General features: G+C 46.8%; 1 protein-coding gene and 1 long non-coding RNA gene across 2 annotated transcripts in view; one reads left to right on the top strand and one right to left on the bottom strand.

Moving 5' to 3' along the window:
- Positions 1–17,174, bottom strand: part of LOC144587337 (uncharacterized) — a 194,143-nt gene that overhangs the window by 87,324 nt on the left and 89,645 nt on the right. The window lies entirely within an intron of this gene.
- LOC144586928 (vomeronasal type-2 receptor 26-like) lies at positions 6,275–13,684 on the top strand. Its single transcript, XM_078386097.1, has 6 exons — positions 6,275–6,516; positions 7,976–8,267; positions 9,815–10,633; positions 10,941–11,171; positions 11,681–11,909; positions 12,668–13,684. The coding sequence occupies exons 1-6, from the start codon at positions 6,275–6,277 to the stop codon at positions 13,588–13,590; spliced, it is 2,736 nt and encodes a 911-aa protein (XP_078242223.1). The 3' UTR covers positions 13,591–13,684.

Here is a 17,174-nt window from a genome sequence, read left to right as displayed (position 1 = left end):
TCATCCTTTCTTTTCCTGATTCCTCCCCTTTTTCTCCCACCACTAGTCCTGTCATGTCTCCCATTACTTTCTCTACTTCTCTGTTATTACACTGTGCCATCCTCTCTTTGTCTAAGTCTTCCCATGTAGCCTGTTGAAATAATCAGCATTAGCATTGGTATTCCCTTTCTTATATTCTACCTTAAATGCAAAAGATTTGTAAAATTAAATATTATCTCGTTAACCTAGGACTGGTGTCTTTCATCCTGTTCAACTCTTGTAAAGAGGCATGGTCAGTTTTCAAGGTAAAAGGAGTCCCCAACCAATAATACTTCAAAGTTCGCATTGCTCATTTCACTCCCAAAGCTTCCTTCTCTATGTTTTGATATTTCTGTTCTCTAATTGTCAGCTTTTTACTAATGTACATTACTGGATACTCCACCACTCCTCTCATTTGGGCCAACACCGCTCCTACTCCTCTGTCCAAGGCATCTGTTTGTACTAAGAAAGGTATATTAAAACCAGGGGCATACCGACTAGGTAACGTACTTAACACTTCCTTCAATTGATCAAAAGCCTTTTGTTCCAGACTAACCCATACAATCTTCCTGGTCATCTTCTTTTTAGTGAGGTCAGTAAGAGGTGCTGAAATTTCTGCAAAGTGAGGCATGAATTGTCTATAATATCCCACTAGACCCAAAAATTGTTGTACTTCCTTTTTTCTACGGGGAGGAGGCCAACCTCAAACTTTCTCTACCTTGTCCTTTACAGTACCTGTTGAATTCTTTCCTGTTCTTCCTGGAAACCTAAAAACTTTACCCCCTTTCTGGCTATTTACATTTAGAAGGGATGACCTTAAGATGGGCTTTCCGCAATTAATACATTTTTAAATGTTTTATGTGTTCTTCCCATGTCACTATTTATCAGTATATCATAAATGTAAGTGGCCACGTACCCTCATACAGGTTCTAACACCTTGACCATCAATCTCTGGAACATAGCAGCTGCCCCATGCAGCCCAAATGGCATGCAGGTGAATTGATATAAACCCCATGGGGTGACAAAATCAGTTTTTTCCTAATCAGTTGCTCCCAATGGGATCTGCCAATATCCTTTAACCAGGTGTCAGAGTAACAGGAATTTGGCCCTCCCTATCTTTTCTAGTAGATCTTCTACTTCTACTTACTTTTTCTACTTGAACTAGAGCAACAGAAAGCACAAGACCTGTGTGTTATAGGAAAAGTGGTGAGCCTGGGCAAACATCCTTGTGTTACTTGAGGGCTTTTTTCTTACCTTGTGCTTTGCTTACTGAAGGACTAACTGGATAACTTGCTACCCAACCCCCCAATGGATTTAGGCCCAAGAGAGACTCTCCCCACCTCAGCCAAGAAAAATGAGAAGTTGCACGCATCCACAGGGAATTTTTCAAGAAATTGTTTGCCATTACCAGCTCTCTCCCCCCACCTGGATTTTCCAGGAGTGGCAGGAGCACTTAGAGAAATGGACATTCTGTGGAATCTTGGATTCCATCTAGGACCCATTTGTTCATATTTCTGTCACTCCAGTGAATCCACAAAGCTCTCCTCCAGCACCACATTTCAAATGCCTCAAGGTGTTCCCTGTCAGGTTTCTTAACTCTCCAGCTTTCACACCTTTAAGTGGCGATCAGAAATATATGAGGGTGGATGATATTTTGTTCATTGATTCTCTTTCTAGTATCAGTCTTCATTTGATTTCTCGGTAGCAGTCTCTGTTTGAATTGATGGTTAAGCAAAACCTCTGATTAATTGAATTTCTTCATTGTCAAAGTCAAAGTTGTGTAGTTGTGTAATTCTTCTGTAGTCAAGATTTTGGTCCTCTTAACATTCAACTGTAGTTCTGCTTTGGTGATTTCTTCTTTCATTCTCCCAAAACTCAGTTCAAGTCATTGCTGCTTCCTTCTAGTAAGATGGTGTCTTCCGCTTAGGTGTAACTAATAATACCTAAAACATACCACCATAATGGCTTGGTATGTCAGCCAACGTTAAGCAGTTACAGGTACCTGCATGATTGGTAACTTCTTCCTTCTGCAAACTCTTCCTCCAGCCACGACCATTTGTCCAGCCAACCAACGCCCTCCATGGACATGAAAAAAGCGCACAGAGAAAAACAAACGAATAGAGAAGTTTTTTAACAGAACAACTCAGTCTCTCCATCTTTTATGAACAACAAAGACACAGATCTCTGACAAGCCATCTCCAGATGTCATTGCATGAGAACCCTGCAAATAGGATCCAACATATTGCCATTGAGGAAGGCTGTGAGATGTTTCACTGGATGCGGCCTCTTCCTTTATCCTTCAAGCTCTGAGACTTGACCTTTCATTGAATTGGATTTCTCTCTTTCCTTTTCTCTTGGTGATCTCTGGAATCCTGTTATGGGGTTCTGCAGAGAAAGTACCAACTGAGCTGCTTGACCTATGGGTGTGTTTTTGTCTGGGAACACTCTATAAATCAATCATTTGTATCTTGTGTTTGGATCTTGATGCCTGATAAAGTGAACAAAACACTTAACTACTGTAGGCCCATAAGGAAGAAACCATGTTTGGCAGCGGACAGTGTTGGCAATTTTAAGCCCGTTGCCAATATTTCTTTCCTTAGCAAAGTGGTAGAGAGGGTGATGACTGACCAGCTCCAGGCTCTTTTGGATGAAACTAATGACCTGGATCCATTCGAGTCAGGCTTCAGGCAGCATCATGGCACGGAAACAGCATTGATTGCCCTGTTTGATGACCTACTGAGGGAGGCTGACAGGGGCAAAATGTCTCTGTTGGTCATCCTCGATATCTCAGCTGCCTTTTACGGTATCCTCCTGAGGAGGCTCTCCGAGCTGGGATTCGGTGGTCTGGTGCTGGCCTGTCTCCGATCCTTCTTGCAGGACCGTCCTCAGAGAATACAACTTGGGGAGAGTGTTTCGGCTCCATCGAGCCTCAATTGTGTGGTTCTGCAGGGCTTGATTATCTCCCTAATCCTGTTTGATATCTACTTGAGGCCGCTGGGTGGGGTCATCAGGGGTTGTGGGAAATCGTGCCACCAGTACAGTGATGACACCCCGCTCTACATCTCATTTTCTCCAACCACAGTGGATGCCGTTCCATCCCTTCGGTGCTGCCTGGTGGCTGTACTGCAATGGATGCAGGAGAATGGACTGAAGCTGAACCTGGACAAGATGGAGGTCCTGAGGGTAGGTGGCCCCTCCATTGGTGGTCTGGGAAACTCCCTCTTTTTGGGGGGAGTAACACTCACCACGAAGAGTGAGGTTCGCAGCTTGGGGGTCCATCTGGATCCGGTGCTCACCATGGCAACCCAGGTGGCGTCAGTGGTCTGCTCTGCCTATTTCCATCTGTAGTGGATTGCCCAGCTAAGTCCCTATCTTGATGGTGGGGTGCTCACCACTCTGGTCCATGCACTTGTAATCTCGAGATTAGACTACTGCAATGCACTCTACGTGGGGCTACCTTTGAGACTGATGTGGAAGGGTGCAGAATGTGGCGGCCAGACTTCTCAGTGGGACAAGAAAATATCAGCATATTTCCCCCACTCTGGCTGCCTTGCCTTGTCTGCCCATTCATTCCCACATTGATTTCAAAGTGTTAATGCTGACATAAAGGTAAAGGTTCTATTTGAAATTTAGTCCCGTCGTGTCCGACTCTAGAGAGCGGTGCTCATCCCGTTTTCAAGCCCTAGAGCCAGCGCTTGTCCGAAGACCATTTCCATTTTCACGTGGCCAGCATGACTAGGGAAAGCAGTTTTACCTTCCCACCAAAGTGGTACCTATTTATCTACTCGCATTTACATGCCTTGGAACTGCTCGGTTGGCAAGGAGCTGGGACAAAGTGACAGGAGCTCACTCTGTCACGTGGATTAGATCTTACAACTGCTGGTCTTCTGACCCTGCAGCACAGGCTTCTGTGGTTTAGCCCGCAGCGCCACCACACTTTATATGATCATTTAGGGCTTTATATGATGACATATAAAGCCCTAAATGGTTTAGGATCTCAATATCTAGCAGTAGGCCTTCTCCCACCTAGATCTACCTGAATCACTCATTCTAGCCAGGAAGGGTGGCTGAGGGGCGTAATGCCGAGGGAGGCCCAGAGAGAAAGAACAATACACCAGGCCTTCTCAGCATTGGCCCCTCACCTTTGGAACAATCTGTCCTCAGAGATCTGTCTTGCTCCTTGCTGGGTGTCTTTGAGAGCCAACGTAAGACCTGGCTCTTTAGGCAGGCTTTCCCTCCTGTCATCACTTGATTCTTTTTATTTTTCACCCATCTTGAACCATATTACTATTCTTGCTTTTTAATTTATTGTACTGTTTTAATTCTATTTTTAATGTTAGCCATCTAGAGTAGACTTGTGTCTAGATGGGCAGTGGTATAAATAAATAGATAGTTAGACAGACAGACAGACAGACAGACAGACAGACAGACAGACAGACAGACAGACAGACAGACAGACCTGGCAAATAGAAGGGGAAGATATGGAGGGGTGACAGATTTTACTTTCCTGGGCTCCATGATCACTGCAGGTGGTGACAGCAGCCACAAAATCAAAAGACACCTTCTTCTTGGGAAGAAAGCGATGACAAACCTCAACAGCATCTTCAAAAGCAGAGACATCACCTTGCTGACAAAAGTCGGCATAGTTACAGCTATTGTTTTTCCTGTAGTGATGTATGGAAGTGAGAGCTGGACCATAAAGAAAGCAGACTGCCGAAGAATTGATGCCTTTGAATTGTGTGCTGGAGGAGACTCTTGAGAGTCCCCTGGACTGCAAGGAGAACAAACCTATCAATTCTAAAGGAAATCAACCCTGAGTACTCACTGGAAGGACAGATCCTGAAGCTGAGGATCATGGCCATTTCATGAGAAGACTCCCTGGAAAAGTCCCTGATGTTGGGAAAGTGTGAAGGCAAGAGGAGAAGGGGACAACAGAGGATGAGATGGTTGAAGAGTGTCATTGAAGCTACCAATATGAATTTGACCCAACTCCGGGAGGCAGTGGAAGACAGAAGGGCCTGGCGTGCTCTGGTCCATGGGGTCACGAAGAGTTGGACACGACTAAACGACTAAACAACAACAACAAGAAGAAAGCTTAATAAAGTTGTGTGTCATTTGGATGAGCGTTGGGAGGATGTCTCATGCTAAGGACGAGCAATTGACCATCTAGTTGGGTGTTATTGTCATGCAGAGCTTTAAAAAGTTCTTTTTAGACAGTAACGCCAAGACAACTTTGTACTCAGTCTTTCACGCTTTGGTCTGTACAGACCAGCAGCAGGAGATTTCTATCTTTTTGGCAGACCCTAGACTAGAAATCTAAGAGGACTCCTTCTGCATACAAAGCATGCCTTCTACACACAGCGATGACCAATACACTGGCCTACATTACATGGTTCTGGGACTATCTTTTCCAATTTAAGGGTCATAGTTGCACCCTTATGCAATTCTATCAGGAATTCTCTTGATTTTTACTGAACCTATGGAAATATGAGATTATTTTGACGAGGGTCCAGAAATTCAATGCTGTCGCTCTTGGGAAACCCCTAGAAGAGAAAATGGTCCATCCATCATCCACCTACAAGGGTAAGGAGTCGTGAGGTTGTAGCAGCTAAAATAAGAAGAAATTGCTGCACCAACTCCATAAAGAGGGTGTGTCCCGTCCTCTCCTTTCCATCACGAAAGGTGCACAGCCTCCTCCTTCCTTCTCAGTGGTGGGACTCAGTGGCAGGGAAACTTCAGAAACTTCCAGGCAGACGCATCCGGCTTTTGCTGGTCCGTCTCCAGGGGATTCTAGTCTCCGGGCTGAGACACAGCAAAAGACAGATACCCACGACTGAGTTCTCGGAAACATGTTTTTCTCCACCTCTGGCCCTGGGGCTCATCAGGATGGCGCAGAGCAGAGCCTCCACCATGTCATTATCGAAATCATGGTCATTTACTTTGTTTTCCTCCTACTTCCCAAAGTTCAAGGAACCTTTTTCTGTCTCTTTCTGAGGTTCTCCTTTGGGTCCATGGACGACTCCACCAGCAGCAGCAAAACAACATAATGTCAGTTGTACAAAAACACCCTCTTTTGGCCACTGAGCCAGAGAGTGGTCTAGAAGGGAGTCACTGAACCGAGCCCCAGGTTGCCCTCAATGGTCCAATCTTCTGAGCAGAACTTAGCCCTCAACCCAGTGCTGGTCCTGCACGAGGGCAGCTGCTCCTGTCTTCCAGCCGACTGTCTTGGCCAGCGCAGCCTTTCGGGAGGAAAGCCATGGCCACGGGCAGCCCTTGCAGGAGGCTCTTGCTGCTTCTGTTGCTGCTGCTGCTCCTGCTGCCCCGGGCAGCATCTGGGAGGGAGAAGGCGAAATGCCCTTTGAGCTTGGCAAGGGACCCCAAGCAACCCATGAATTTTTACAAGCCAGGGGACTTCCACATTGGTGGAGTGATATCAGCAACGCCTGTCGTTTTTCAGCCTGTCAACTTCTCGGTGCCTCCCGTCACCAGAGTTGTACTGTGAGTTTTTCTACATTATCAGAAGCCTGCGTTCCTTGCTTTCTGTATCCGAAGCGCAAGCCAACGGAAGGGACAGGGTTCCTCATTCCAGACGGTGGACAGATCCAATGTGGTGGTTTCCAAGTGAGCCTCCTGTCCACACAGAGAAGGCACATCACCTGACTCTGAAATTTATTTTGGGTTCCTTCAATTATCTCACTCCCTCTTTTAAATAAGCCACGTGTTAAGCTTTGAAATATTTCTATATGTGTGAAAGATTTGTGAAAGCTTTTGGTGGGTCATCTTGCTTGGCTTTTTTTTAATGTTCAACAACTATTATTTATTGAACATTGTGTATTGCCTTGGCTTGGTGCTGTGTATGATAGCGGGAGAGAGAGAAAGAGAGAGAGAGAGGCCCAAGAGACAAGCAGAGGCTGCTTCATTTGAATTGCAGGACTCATAAGTTTCCCCACTTCAGTCTTTCACCTTTTGAACAGTAAATTTTAGCAGGCTTCGTATAAAATTGATATTTAAAAATTACGTCATCATTTTCCGCCCAACTGTTCCCTAAAACATCTTCACTTGAATTCGTAACAATAATAATCTGAGATCTGCAGGAGCTGGAAAGGACCCTATGGGTCATCGGGTCCGGCCACAGTCCAGGAGGCCTCGTGGGGAATCAAACTTCCAACCTCTGGCTACGCAGCCAGATGCCTAATAACAATAACAGTAATAATAATAGCCTTAGAACTGCAGAGCTGGAAGGGACCCTATGGATCATCCACTTCTGACCATGGCAAGGAGCCCCAGTGGGGGATTTGAACTCCCATCCTCTGGCTACACGGGCAAATACCTAAACCCCTGAGCTATCCAGCAGTTCTGACCAGTCAAACTTAACAAAAAGTACCCCACCCTGTAATTACAGGCACAGACAGAAACCATTGATCTGGACCTCTATTACCTGGGGCTCTATGGATGATGGCTGTCACTCAGAACCTGGATAAAAATCAAAAGGGATAGGACACAAATCGCTCCACCCAGAGCCAAACGAGGGAACGTTCCGGAGCCCTGAAAACCAATTTAGGGGACTCAGGCAGAATCCCACCAAAATCCACTCAAGTCCCATTGAGCTCCTTCCAAAACAAGGGTCAAGCCATGGAAGGATCTGACGCATCAAACGTCTTATCCTGCAGAGATGTGGCTGAGCATCCCAGTGTACCTGGGAGAGAAAAATGTTACATGCACTTGGGGATTTTTTAAAAAGTATACAGGACTCTTGCTTAGGTGCCATCATTTGGTTTTAGATACAGGAAGAGGCTTTTGTTAGGCTATTGAGGCTGTGGCGTGTGTCACACCACCAGGGGAGAATCCAGGCATTTCCATTCTCTGCTGGGAAGAGTTATAAACCTTTAAGAAATGATTTGAATTGTGTTTCTGGGCAGTGGAATGATGACAAGGCAACCTGGTGAGTGTTTTGCAGGAATGGGCCCACGAACCACTGGCACACCCTCTCCTTCCTTTTTGCCCTCCGGGACGTCAACCAGAATCCCAGCCTCTTGCCCAACCTCACCCTCGGCTACAACGTCTATGACAACTATTTTGATGTGGGGACGACATACGCAGTGACGGCGGACCTCCTTGCCACTGGGAAGGCCAACATCCCCAACTACTCCTGTGGGCAAAGGGAGGATCTCCTGGTCCTCCTGGAAGGGCAGGAATCAGAGATTTCCAAAGAGATTTCCACCCTGTCAGGCCTCTACAAAATCCCGCAGGTACTTCGGGAATCCCCTGCTCTGTAGTTTAGTCCTCTGTTGGTGGGAAATGTGAAGCAAGAGGTGGAATCCAAGAAAAGAAACAATGGGAAATCTTGAGAATTGGAATGAAATAAATCAATGACAAAAGAACTCGGGATAAGCAAGAATTTAGAGGGAAAGGTAAGGCCAATCAGAACCAGTGCTTGAATATAAAAGGTAAAGGCAAAGGTTCCCCTTGACAATTTTTGTCCAGTCATATTCGACTCTAGCGGGCGGTGCTCATCCCCATTTCCAAGCCATAGAGCCAGCGTTTTGTCTGAAGACAATCTTCCGTGGTCACATGGCCAGTGCGACGTAGACAGGGAACGCTGTTACCTTCCCACCGAGGTGGTCCCTATTTATCTACTTGCATTTGCATGCTTTCGAACCGCTAGGTTGGCGGGAGCTGGGACAAGCGACGGGAGCTCACTCCGTCGCGTGGATTCGATCTTACGACTGCTTGGTCTTCTGACCCTGCAGCACAGGCTTCTGCAGTTTAGCCCGCAGCGCCACCACGTCCCATAGTGCTTGAATATAGTATTTTGCAATAGCCATTCCTTTGAAGATTCTGATGACCCTTGAGAGGTGGTCTTTGGGTGGTGGTAAGGTATGTATTGGGGAGAACCCCTAAAGTGTTCAAGGTTGACCCTCCTTAGTTTGCATGGCTGCAAATAATAATAATAATGATAAGAAGAATGGCCAGTGCTTGACATATCAAGGTTCATGAAAGCCAGGGCGGGGCTGACTCCCTGAGTTCAGCCTCCATATTGCACCTCGTGATTGTGATATATGACAAATCCTTGTCCACACTCATCTACTTCTCAAGACCCCAGCTGAAAAGATAACTGGGGTTTGGGGAACAGCATAGAAGTGAGATGCGGACCCTCCAGGAGGGATGGCAGGAGAGATGTGTTTTTCATGGCCACTAAGTCTCAACCAAGATTCCTCTTCCCCATTTTAGGGGGAAAGCTCCTCTTCAAAATCAACAACCCGTCATGCTAATGACTACTGAAATTCTAAATGTTTCTGTTTTTATATAATGTATTTTAAACTGAGATATTTTAGAGTACAACTTGCAATGTCTGAAGTTGGTATGTTGTATTTTATAATCTACTTGTATTTAATGTGTGTTACTTTTGGGTTGTGAAGCAAGCAGAGTTGCCACATGATTGTTGTGGGTTTTTCGGGCTTCTTGGCCGTGTTCTGAAGGTGGTTCTTCCTAACGTTTCGCCAGTCTCTGAGGACAGCAACTGTTTGCGAAACGTTAGGTAGAACCACCTTCAGAACACGGCCAAGAAGCCCGAAAAACCCACAACAACCATTAGATCCCGGCCGTGAAAGCCTTCGCGAATACAGAGTTGCCACAGATCAGATCAGTGGTATATAAATCAGTCATATAAATAAATGTATAAATAAACAAGAGAAGGGGCAGTACAGATTGAGCCAAAATGGATGGAGATGCACGAGTTGACATATGGATTTCTTCTAGAGCCAGAAGAATCTTCTCTCCCTTTTTTTTGCTTTAGGTCAGTTACAGCTTTGGATCCCACATTCTTCATGACAAAACCCAGTTCCCATTCATCTATCGGATGGTCCCCAAAGACGAACACCAGTATCTCGGGATCGTCCAGTTGCTGCTGCATTTCAGATGGAACTGGGTCGGCCTCATCACACCAGACACTGATGATGGGGAACGGTTCATACAGACGATGACCCCCTTGCTCCTTAGCAATGCCATATGCACGGCTTTCTCACTTCGGACTCCGGTCCAGAAACAATTAATAGAAATGCCTCCAGACCTGTTGATCAAGTGGAACAAGGCCAGGATATTCATTTACTACGGGGAACTTCGCTTCTTCTACGCTGCCATAGCAATTTTGCTACTTTACACGAAAGGCATGGCAAAGTTCCCCGCGGGGAAAGTCTGGATCACGACTGCCGTCTGGGACCTCACTCCAAACTTGTCTTATGATGTTCTGACTTCTCCAGAGATCTATGGCTTTTTCTCTTTCCTAATCCATAGAGAGAAAAGGGCAAGAGAAGAGGATTTTGACCCCTTTTTTTCTGCTACATGGGAATTTTTTCTGAGTTCGTTTACCTGCTCCTATTCCAAGCATCCGTTGTCTGTGAAACAGCGGTTGAGATGTCAAGAAATAGAGAGGCTGGGGGCCCTGCCCAGAAAATGGGTTGAGGGAACTCTGTCGCTCGACGGCTATGCTATTTACAACCTGGCCCACGCAGTGGCAAGGGCCCTGAAGGCTGCACTGTCATCATATGGACTCAGGCGGATGAACCAGTTGGGTGGCCAGAGGCTGAGACACCCAAGATTCTTGCAGCCGTGGCAGGTATGGCTTCCCCATCTCAGATCCTTTGGATCACCATGACTGCCAGTCTTTCTGTCTCTGAGTTTTTCCAGATGCAGCTGAATTTTCAGCAGTTAGAATATACAACCCAGAAGCGTGTAAAGGAGAGATGAAAATAGCCGGGTATGACTTGAACCTGCCTGAAATAAAGGACAACATTGCAATGATAGATATCTTATGGAAATAAAGACAGGGTCGTCATTGAACCTCCCATGGATAGAAAGAGTGAGGCACCCTGCTCGGTTTCCTCTTTTCCAAATGCCCTCCTTTTCTCTCTTTGTCTTTCCAGCTTCACCCTTTCTTGGGAAACGCCCACTTCTACAACACTTCCATGGACGGGGTGTTTCTGAATGAGAAGGGGGAACTGGGAGCCCACTTCGATGCTGTGAACTGGATGGTCCTTCCCAAGAACAAGTCCTTCCACGCTGTAAAGTTTGGGAAGGTGGAGGGCCAGGCATCAGGAGCCATAAAATTCACCCTCGACCCGGATGCCCCTCAATGGCTCTCCTTGTTTAGCCAGGTGGGTCGATCTGGTGACATCATCCATGCTTATTTTAATATATTCCTTTTAATTAATTGTTCTGGGCAGTTTATAGGTTCTAATTTAAGACCCCACAATACCTCACATAGTATGCATCAGTGAAAATACATATCTGAATAATAAGGAAAGATTAGATACAAGCTGGAAGTGGAAATGATCTCTGTAGCTGGAGCCTGTCATCATCCTTATTTGCCAAAATTGTACACAAGGGGTGTTCCGAGAGAAGGCATTCAATGTCCTTACAAGTAAAAATATCTGCTCTGATTAAATTGAGATTCTTCTCCATAATCCATAGGATGCTTCCCCACCCCACTCATGACCTTCTGTTCCTTTGGAAGCCCCTGAAAAATCAGATTAATTTTTAGGAATATTATGTTCCACAGACACTGTTTTGCTCTTCTCCTCCTCAGTTGACGTTAGTCTCAACTTTCATTCAGTCCTGAAAGAGGGTTCTGGCTGATCACGAACGGCAAGGCGTGTAAAGCCAGGCTGAAGACTGGCCTTCCCATTGGATCCTTTCTCCACCTCTGACGACAGACAGCATGGTCTGTTCTTGCCTTGATCGATCTTGTCTTTTTTTGGGGGGGCAGTCCCTCCCTGGTTCCAGGTGTACAGAAAGCTGTCGTCCGGGATATTCCAGGGTGATCGAAGAAGGGAAGTCCGTTTGCTGCTATGGTTGTTCATTCTGCGCCGAAGGGACGATCTCTAGCCATGAAGGTAGGTGACACCGAGGGGATCTGGGCCAAATCTGGGGAAAGAGTCAGCCAAGCTTCCCTAGGGGCAAAGGATCCATCATGGATACGGTTGTGCAACGATCCAGGGAAGCAACAAACACCAAACTATGGGGGAGGAGAAGAATCACATGCTGTTGCTGTTGGCCAAAACCAATCAGATGCTTCCAGCAATCAAGGAATTATCTTTTCAATAATGAGCTGCCTGTGAGGTATAGTCTTGCCCCAAGATGGTCACGGCCCCATTGGTGCTGCTGGCAGACAGAATGTGATCTTGGCTGAATCAAGATCCATGTTACTGATTAAGGAGGTTACAGTTCAATCTGTTCTGTCCCTTCCATTGGGGGTGTTTCCTCACCTACCCTTCACCTGATGGATTTTCAGCCTCTGGGTGTGCAGCCAAGAGCCACAGTGAACCCTTAGCTCAAGAGGCAGAATCCAGTATCATTCTTGGGCAGTGGCTTCTCATCTTTCTCAGGGGAGTAATAATTAAAAATTAAGGTGATCATTCGTATCTTGGTTCCACTTGAAATGAGCCATGAGTCTTTCTGCTCTACTTCTTTGGGCCAGACTTGACCTCTTTTAAGACTGTACATCACAAAGTTATTTGGAACCAGTCTGGACACAGGTGTCTTGGTTACTGCTCCAAAAATCTTGGAAGCTGAAGAGGAAGGATGTGTGCTTATATAAAAGGCACCCCAGTCCCTTCTCTCTGAAGATGTTCTTCCTCCTCCTTTCTTCCAGATGCGGATGAATGCACCAAATGCCCGGAAGATCAGTATCCAAATAAGGACCACGATCAGTGTATCCCCAAGGACATAACCTTCCTCTCTTACCAGGAATATTTGGGGATCATCCTAGTTTCTTTTGCCCTGTTTTTCTCCATCATCACAGCTTCTGTGTTAGGAATCTTCATCAAGAACCAAGAAACTCCACTGGTCAGGGCCAACAACCGGGACCTCTCCTACATCCTTCTCGTCTCCCTCCTGCTTTCCTTCTTCTCCTCCTTTCTCTTCATTGGCCGGCCAAGGAAAGCCACCTGCCTCCTCCGACAAACGGCCTTCAGCATCATCTTCTCCATTGCCGTCTCTTCGGTGTTGGCCAAAACCATCACGGTGGTGCTGGCCTTCCTGGCCACCAAGCCTGGGAACAGGGCCAGGAGGTGGCTGGGGAAGAGTCTGGCCAACGCTGTCATCCTTTCTTGCTCCAGTGGTCAAATGGTCATCTGCTCCATCTGGTTGGGGACCTCTCCTCCATTCCCGGATGCTGACCTCCACTCCCAGCCTGGGGAGATCACCCTGCAATGCAACGAGGGGTCTGTGGCCATGTTCTACTCCGCCCTCGGCTACCTGGGCTTCCTGGCTGCCGTCTGCTTCACGGTGGCCTTCCTAGCCAGGAAGTTGCCCGGGGCCTTCAACGAGGCCAAGCTGATCACCTTCAGCATGCTGGTCTTCTGCAGCGTTTGGGCATCTTTTGTCCCTACCTACCTGAGCACCAGAGGCAAGTTCATGGTGGCCGTGCAGGTCTTCTCCATTTTGGCCTCCAGCGCTGGCCTCCTGGGCTGCATCTTCATCCCCAAGTGCTACATTATGGTCCTCAGGCCTCACCTGAACACCAAAGAGCATTTGAAAGATGCGGGTCCTAAAATTCTCAATAACTGCAGGTAACCCTTTTCTATGACAGCAGAAATGAGACATCCCTGCTTTTCTTGGGAATGCAGGTCTTTATGTGATGTAAATTATCTCATCTCACATCATTACACGAAGGATAAAACCAACTGTAGTGAAGGGACCACGTGCACAAAAGCACTACATGAAATATGTAAGAAGAACACACCTCTCATCAGATCACACAGAATACAGTTTGGAAAGTTAAAACACAGTCAGCTATATTTCATTCCCTCAAAGCGGCTTTGTAAAGGAAAAAGGCTGGCCAGGTTTCCTTTGCCAGGGCCAGGTATTTCGCTTTCCAATCTAGATTGCTGAAGCAAACAGACACAGCTGGGTTTAGACTCTCAGATTACCTCCGGACCAATCCCTCTGCTCGCTTACTCCTGCTAGGAGACTTCAACTCCAGTCTAGGCCCAGATAACCCTTCCCTTGCTTCCCACCTGAATTGGATCTGGGATGACTCTATCCCCCCTACTCTCTTAGGTTCCAGACTTTCTCTTGACCCCTCATTCAACCAACATACCCCTCTGCTGATTAACTTATGCTTAGAATTCAACCTACACATTCCTAACGGATCCCTGCCCAGTGATTTCCCTGGTAAACTAACTCACTTCTCCCATAGAGGGGCTAGTGTCCTGGACTATGCTCTTGTTACCTCGGATATTCTCCCCTCCATTCTTGACTTCACTGTCCAACCTCGTACCGACAGTGACCATTCTCCAATTTCTCTGAAACTGCACTTTCCTTCCTGTCCCCAGCGCCCTCTATCTTCCCCCCCCGCCCCCTACGTATATCCGTAAATGGACCCCCGAAATTGCCGTCTCTTTTTCCCAGTGGATTTCAAGACCGAAGATACTAACTCTATCCCAGGACCTTTCATCCGCTCATTCACCTTCCTCTGCCATCGCCTCCTACGAGTTTCTCATACATTCATTAACTGAAAACCTGAGAACTTCCTCTATTCTGCGCCCCTCCCCCTTACCTCACTTTCAATCCCCAACTTCCTCTTGGTTCGATGCTGACTGCTGGGCTGCCAAAAAATTTATCAGACAATTTTTCCACCCACTTCAATCTAATCCTTCCCCAGATATGCTGAACCTCTACTTCTCGCTGAGGAAAGCCTGTGCCTCCTTCCTAGAATTTAAGAAACATTCTGCCGCCCAACAAAGCTGGAACTTACTATACAACGCAATTCAAACTAACAATCACAAACAATTCTGGGCCTTGGTCTCCCACACATCCCCTCCCGCTGACCTCTGCTCCCCGATCTCCATACCAGCTTCTGTTTGGACTGAGTACTTCTCCACAACCTTCACCTCTTCTCACTCTACTCTAACCCATCCCTCCTCCAAACCTCCCACTCTGGCCTCTGGTTGCCCTAGAAGAAATCACAGAGTTGATTTCCTCCTTAAAACCCCGGAAAGCCCCTGGTCCAGACGGGATCTTCCCCGAACTCCTACTCAATATCCCCACATGGTGGTCTCCTTTCCTCTCCAATCTTTTCACCCTTATCAACATCTCTGGTCTTATCCCTTGTTCCTGGCTTTCCTCAACCATTGTTCCAATCTTCAAAAAAGGTGACCTCTCTCTCCCAAACAACTACAGACCTATCAGTCTCCTGTACTTTATAGGAAAACTGTACTCCAAATATCTCCTCTTGAAACTTACCTCCTGGTCTTCTTCCATCGGGCTCCCTGCCAAGGAACAGATTGGTTTTCGCCCAGGTGCCTCCACATTGGATCATACCTTCACACTCTCCTTTTTGATCAGTAAATATACTAAACACCACGGTGCTAAACTGTATTCAGCCTTTATTGATCTCAAGTGTGTGTGTGTTTAGTCGTTTAGTCGTGTCCGACTCTTCGTGACCCCATGGACCAGAGCACGCCAGGCCCTCCTGTCTTCTACTGCCTCCCGGAGTTGTGTCAATTTCATGTTGGTTGCTTCGCAGACACTGTCCAGCCATCTCATCCTCGGTCGTCCCCTTCTCCTCTTGCCGTCACACCTTCCTAACATCAGGGTTTTTTCCAAGGACTCTTTTCTTCTCATGAGATGGCCAAAGTACTGGAGCCTCAGCTTCAGGATCTGTCCTTCCAGTGAGCACTCAGGTTGATTTCCTTTAGAACTGATAGGTTTGTTCTTCTTGCAGTCCAGGGGATTCTCAAGAGCCTCCTCCAGCACCACAATTCAAAGGCATCGATTCTTCGGCGGTCTGCTTTCTTTATGGTCCAGCTCTCACTTCCATACATCACGACAGGAAAAACCATAGCTTTGACTATTCGGACTTTTGTTGGCATTGATCTCAAAGGTGCATTTGATTCGGTCAACAGAGATTTACTTTGGAGGAAACTCTCCAACTGGGGGATCGACCAACGCCTCCTGTTCTTAGTACAGCGCTTACACTCCTCCAATACATGCCGAATCAGGATTGATCGTGCTGGCACCCTGACAGATAGTGTCCCTGTCACTAAGGCTGTACGCCAGGGATGCATCCTAGACCCCCTCTTATTTAATCTCTTTCTCGCTGACCTTCCCTCCCTCCTAACCGGTACCGATCTCTTCCCTCCTGCTCTAAACAATTCACCTACTCCCCTCCTCATGTATGCGGATGACGCCCTTCTTCTTTCTATCACCAAAATGGGCCTCCGCAAGCTTCTCTTCTCTTTCCAACAATACTGCTCCAACAACGACCTGATTATAAATTCAGAGAAAACTAAAATATTAGATTTCGGCAAATCTTGGATCCCGTCACCCTGGAGAGTGGGTAACTTCATATACCAACAGGTTCAGACCTTCAGGTACCTGGGGATCCTTTTCCACTTCAGGCACTCATGGAGCCCACACCGTAACTCTGCAATTGCATCCTCCTCCCTTTCCCTTAGTGCAATCTCCCGTTTTTATTTCCACTCTGGCAACCAGTATGTCCCTGCTGCCATCAAAATCCTATATTCCAAGACATTCTCCCAGCTTCTCTACGGAGTCCCAATTTGGATCGAGGCAGCAAACTCTGAAATTGACATGGTGGCCGCCTCCTTTCTCAGGAAAATTCTTGGGATCCCCAATCTTATCAGACTCTCCACCATCATCTTAGAACTGGGTAGTCATTTACCCTCTACCCTAGCCTGGACCATTACCTTTACGTTCTGGCTCAGAATTCATCTCCTAACCCCCTCTAATTCAATCTTACAAGACCTATTAAAGGACTCTTTTATTTCTAGGTGGCTTCATTTCGTTGAAGCCAAATTATCCTCACTATTCCTTTCTGTCGAAACTTTAGCCGACATGAATCTCCACTCAGCACATCAAACCATTAGGTCCAGTCTCTATGATCTTGAATATGCAACCTTACTCTCCCAAATGAACCCTACCTGTTCCCCTCTTGCTTTCGGCCTATCCCCTTCCCTCGGCCGTCCCTCTAACTACTTTAACCAACTGTCCAACCCTCAAAAAAGACGAGCTTTCATGCTCGCCAGGCTGAATATTTTTCCATCTGCAGCCCACTTCGGAAGATTCACAAGAACTCCTCGTTCCAATAGACTGTGCCATTTCTGTGCACTTGAACCTGACTCTCTGGACCACAT

This window comes from Pogona vitticeps, chromosome 2 (genome assembly GCF_051106095.1).
Source record: "Pogona vitticeps strain Pit_001003342236 chromosome 2, PviZW2.1, whole genome shotgun sequence".
NCBI classification, from domain to species: domain Eukaryota; kingdom Metazoa; phylum Chordata; class Lepidosauria; order Squamata; family Agamidae; genus Pogona; species Pogona vitticeps.
This window is presented reverse-complemented; position numbering and strand designations above follow the sequence as displayed.

Coding starts and splice junctions, on each gene's coding strand:
- LOC144586928 (XM_078386097.1), top strand. CDS start 6,275: ATGGCCACGGGCAGCCCTTGCAGGAGGCTCTTGCTGCTTCTGTTGCTG. Junction 6,517..7,975: donor CCCGTCACCAGAGTTGTACT/GTGAGTTTTTCT, acceptor AGTGTTTTGCAG/GAATGGGCCCACGAACCACT. Junction 8,268..9,814: donor GCCTCTACAAAATCCCGCAG/GTACTTCGGGAA, acceptor TTTTTGCTTTAG/GTCAGTTACAGCTTTGGATC.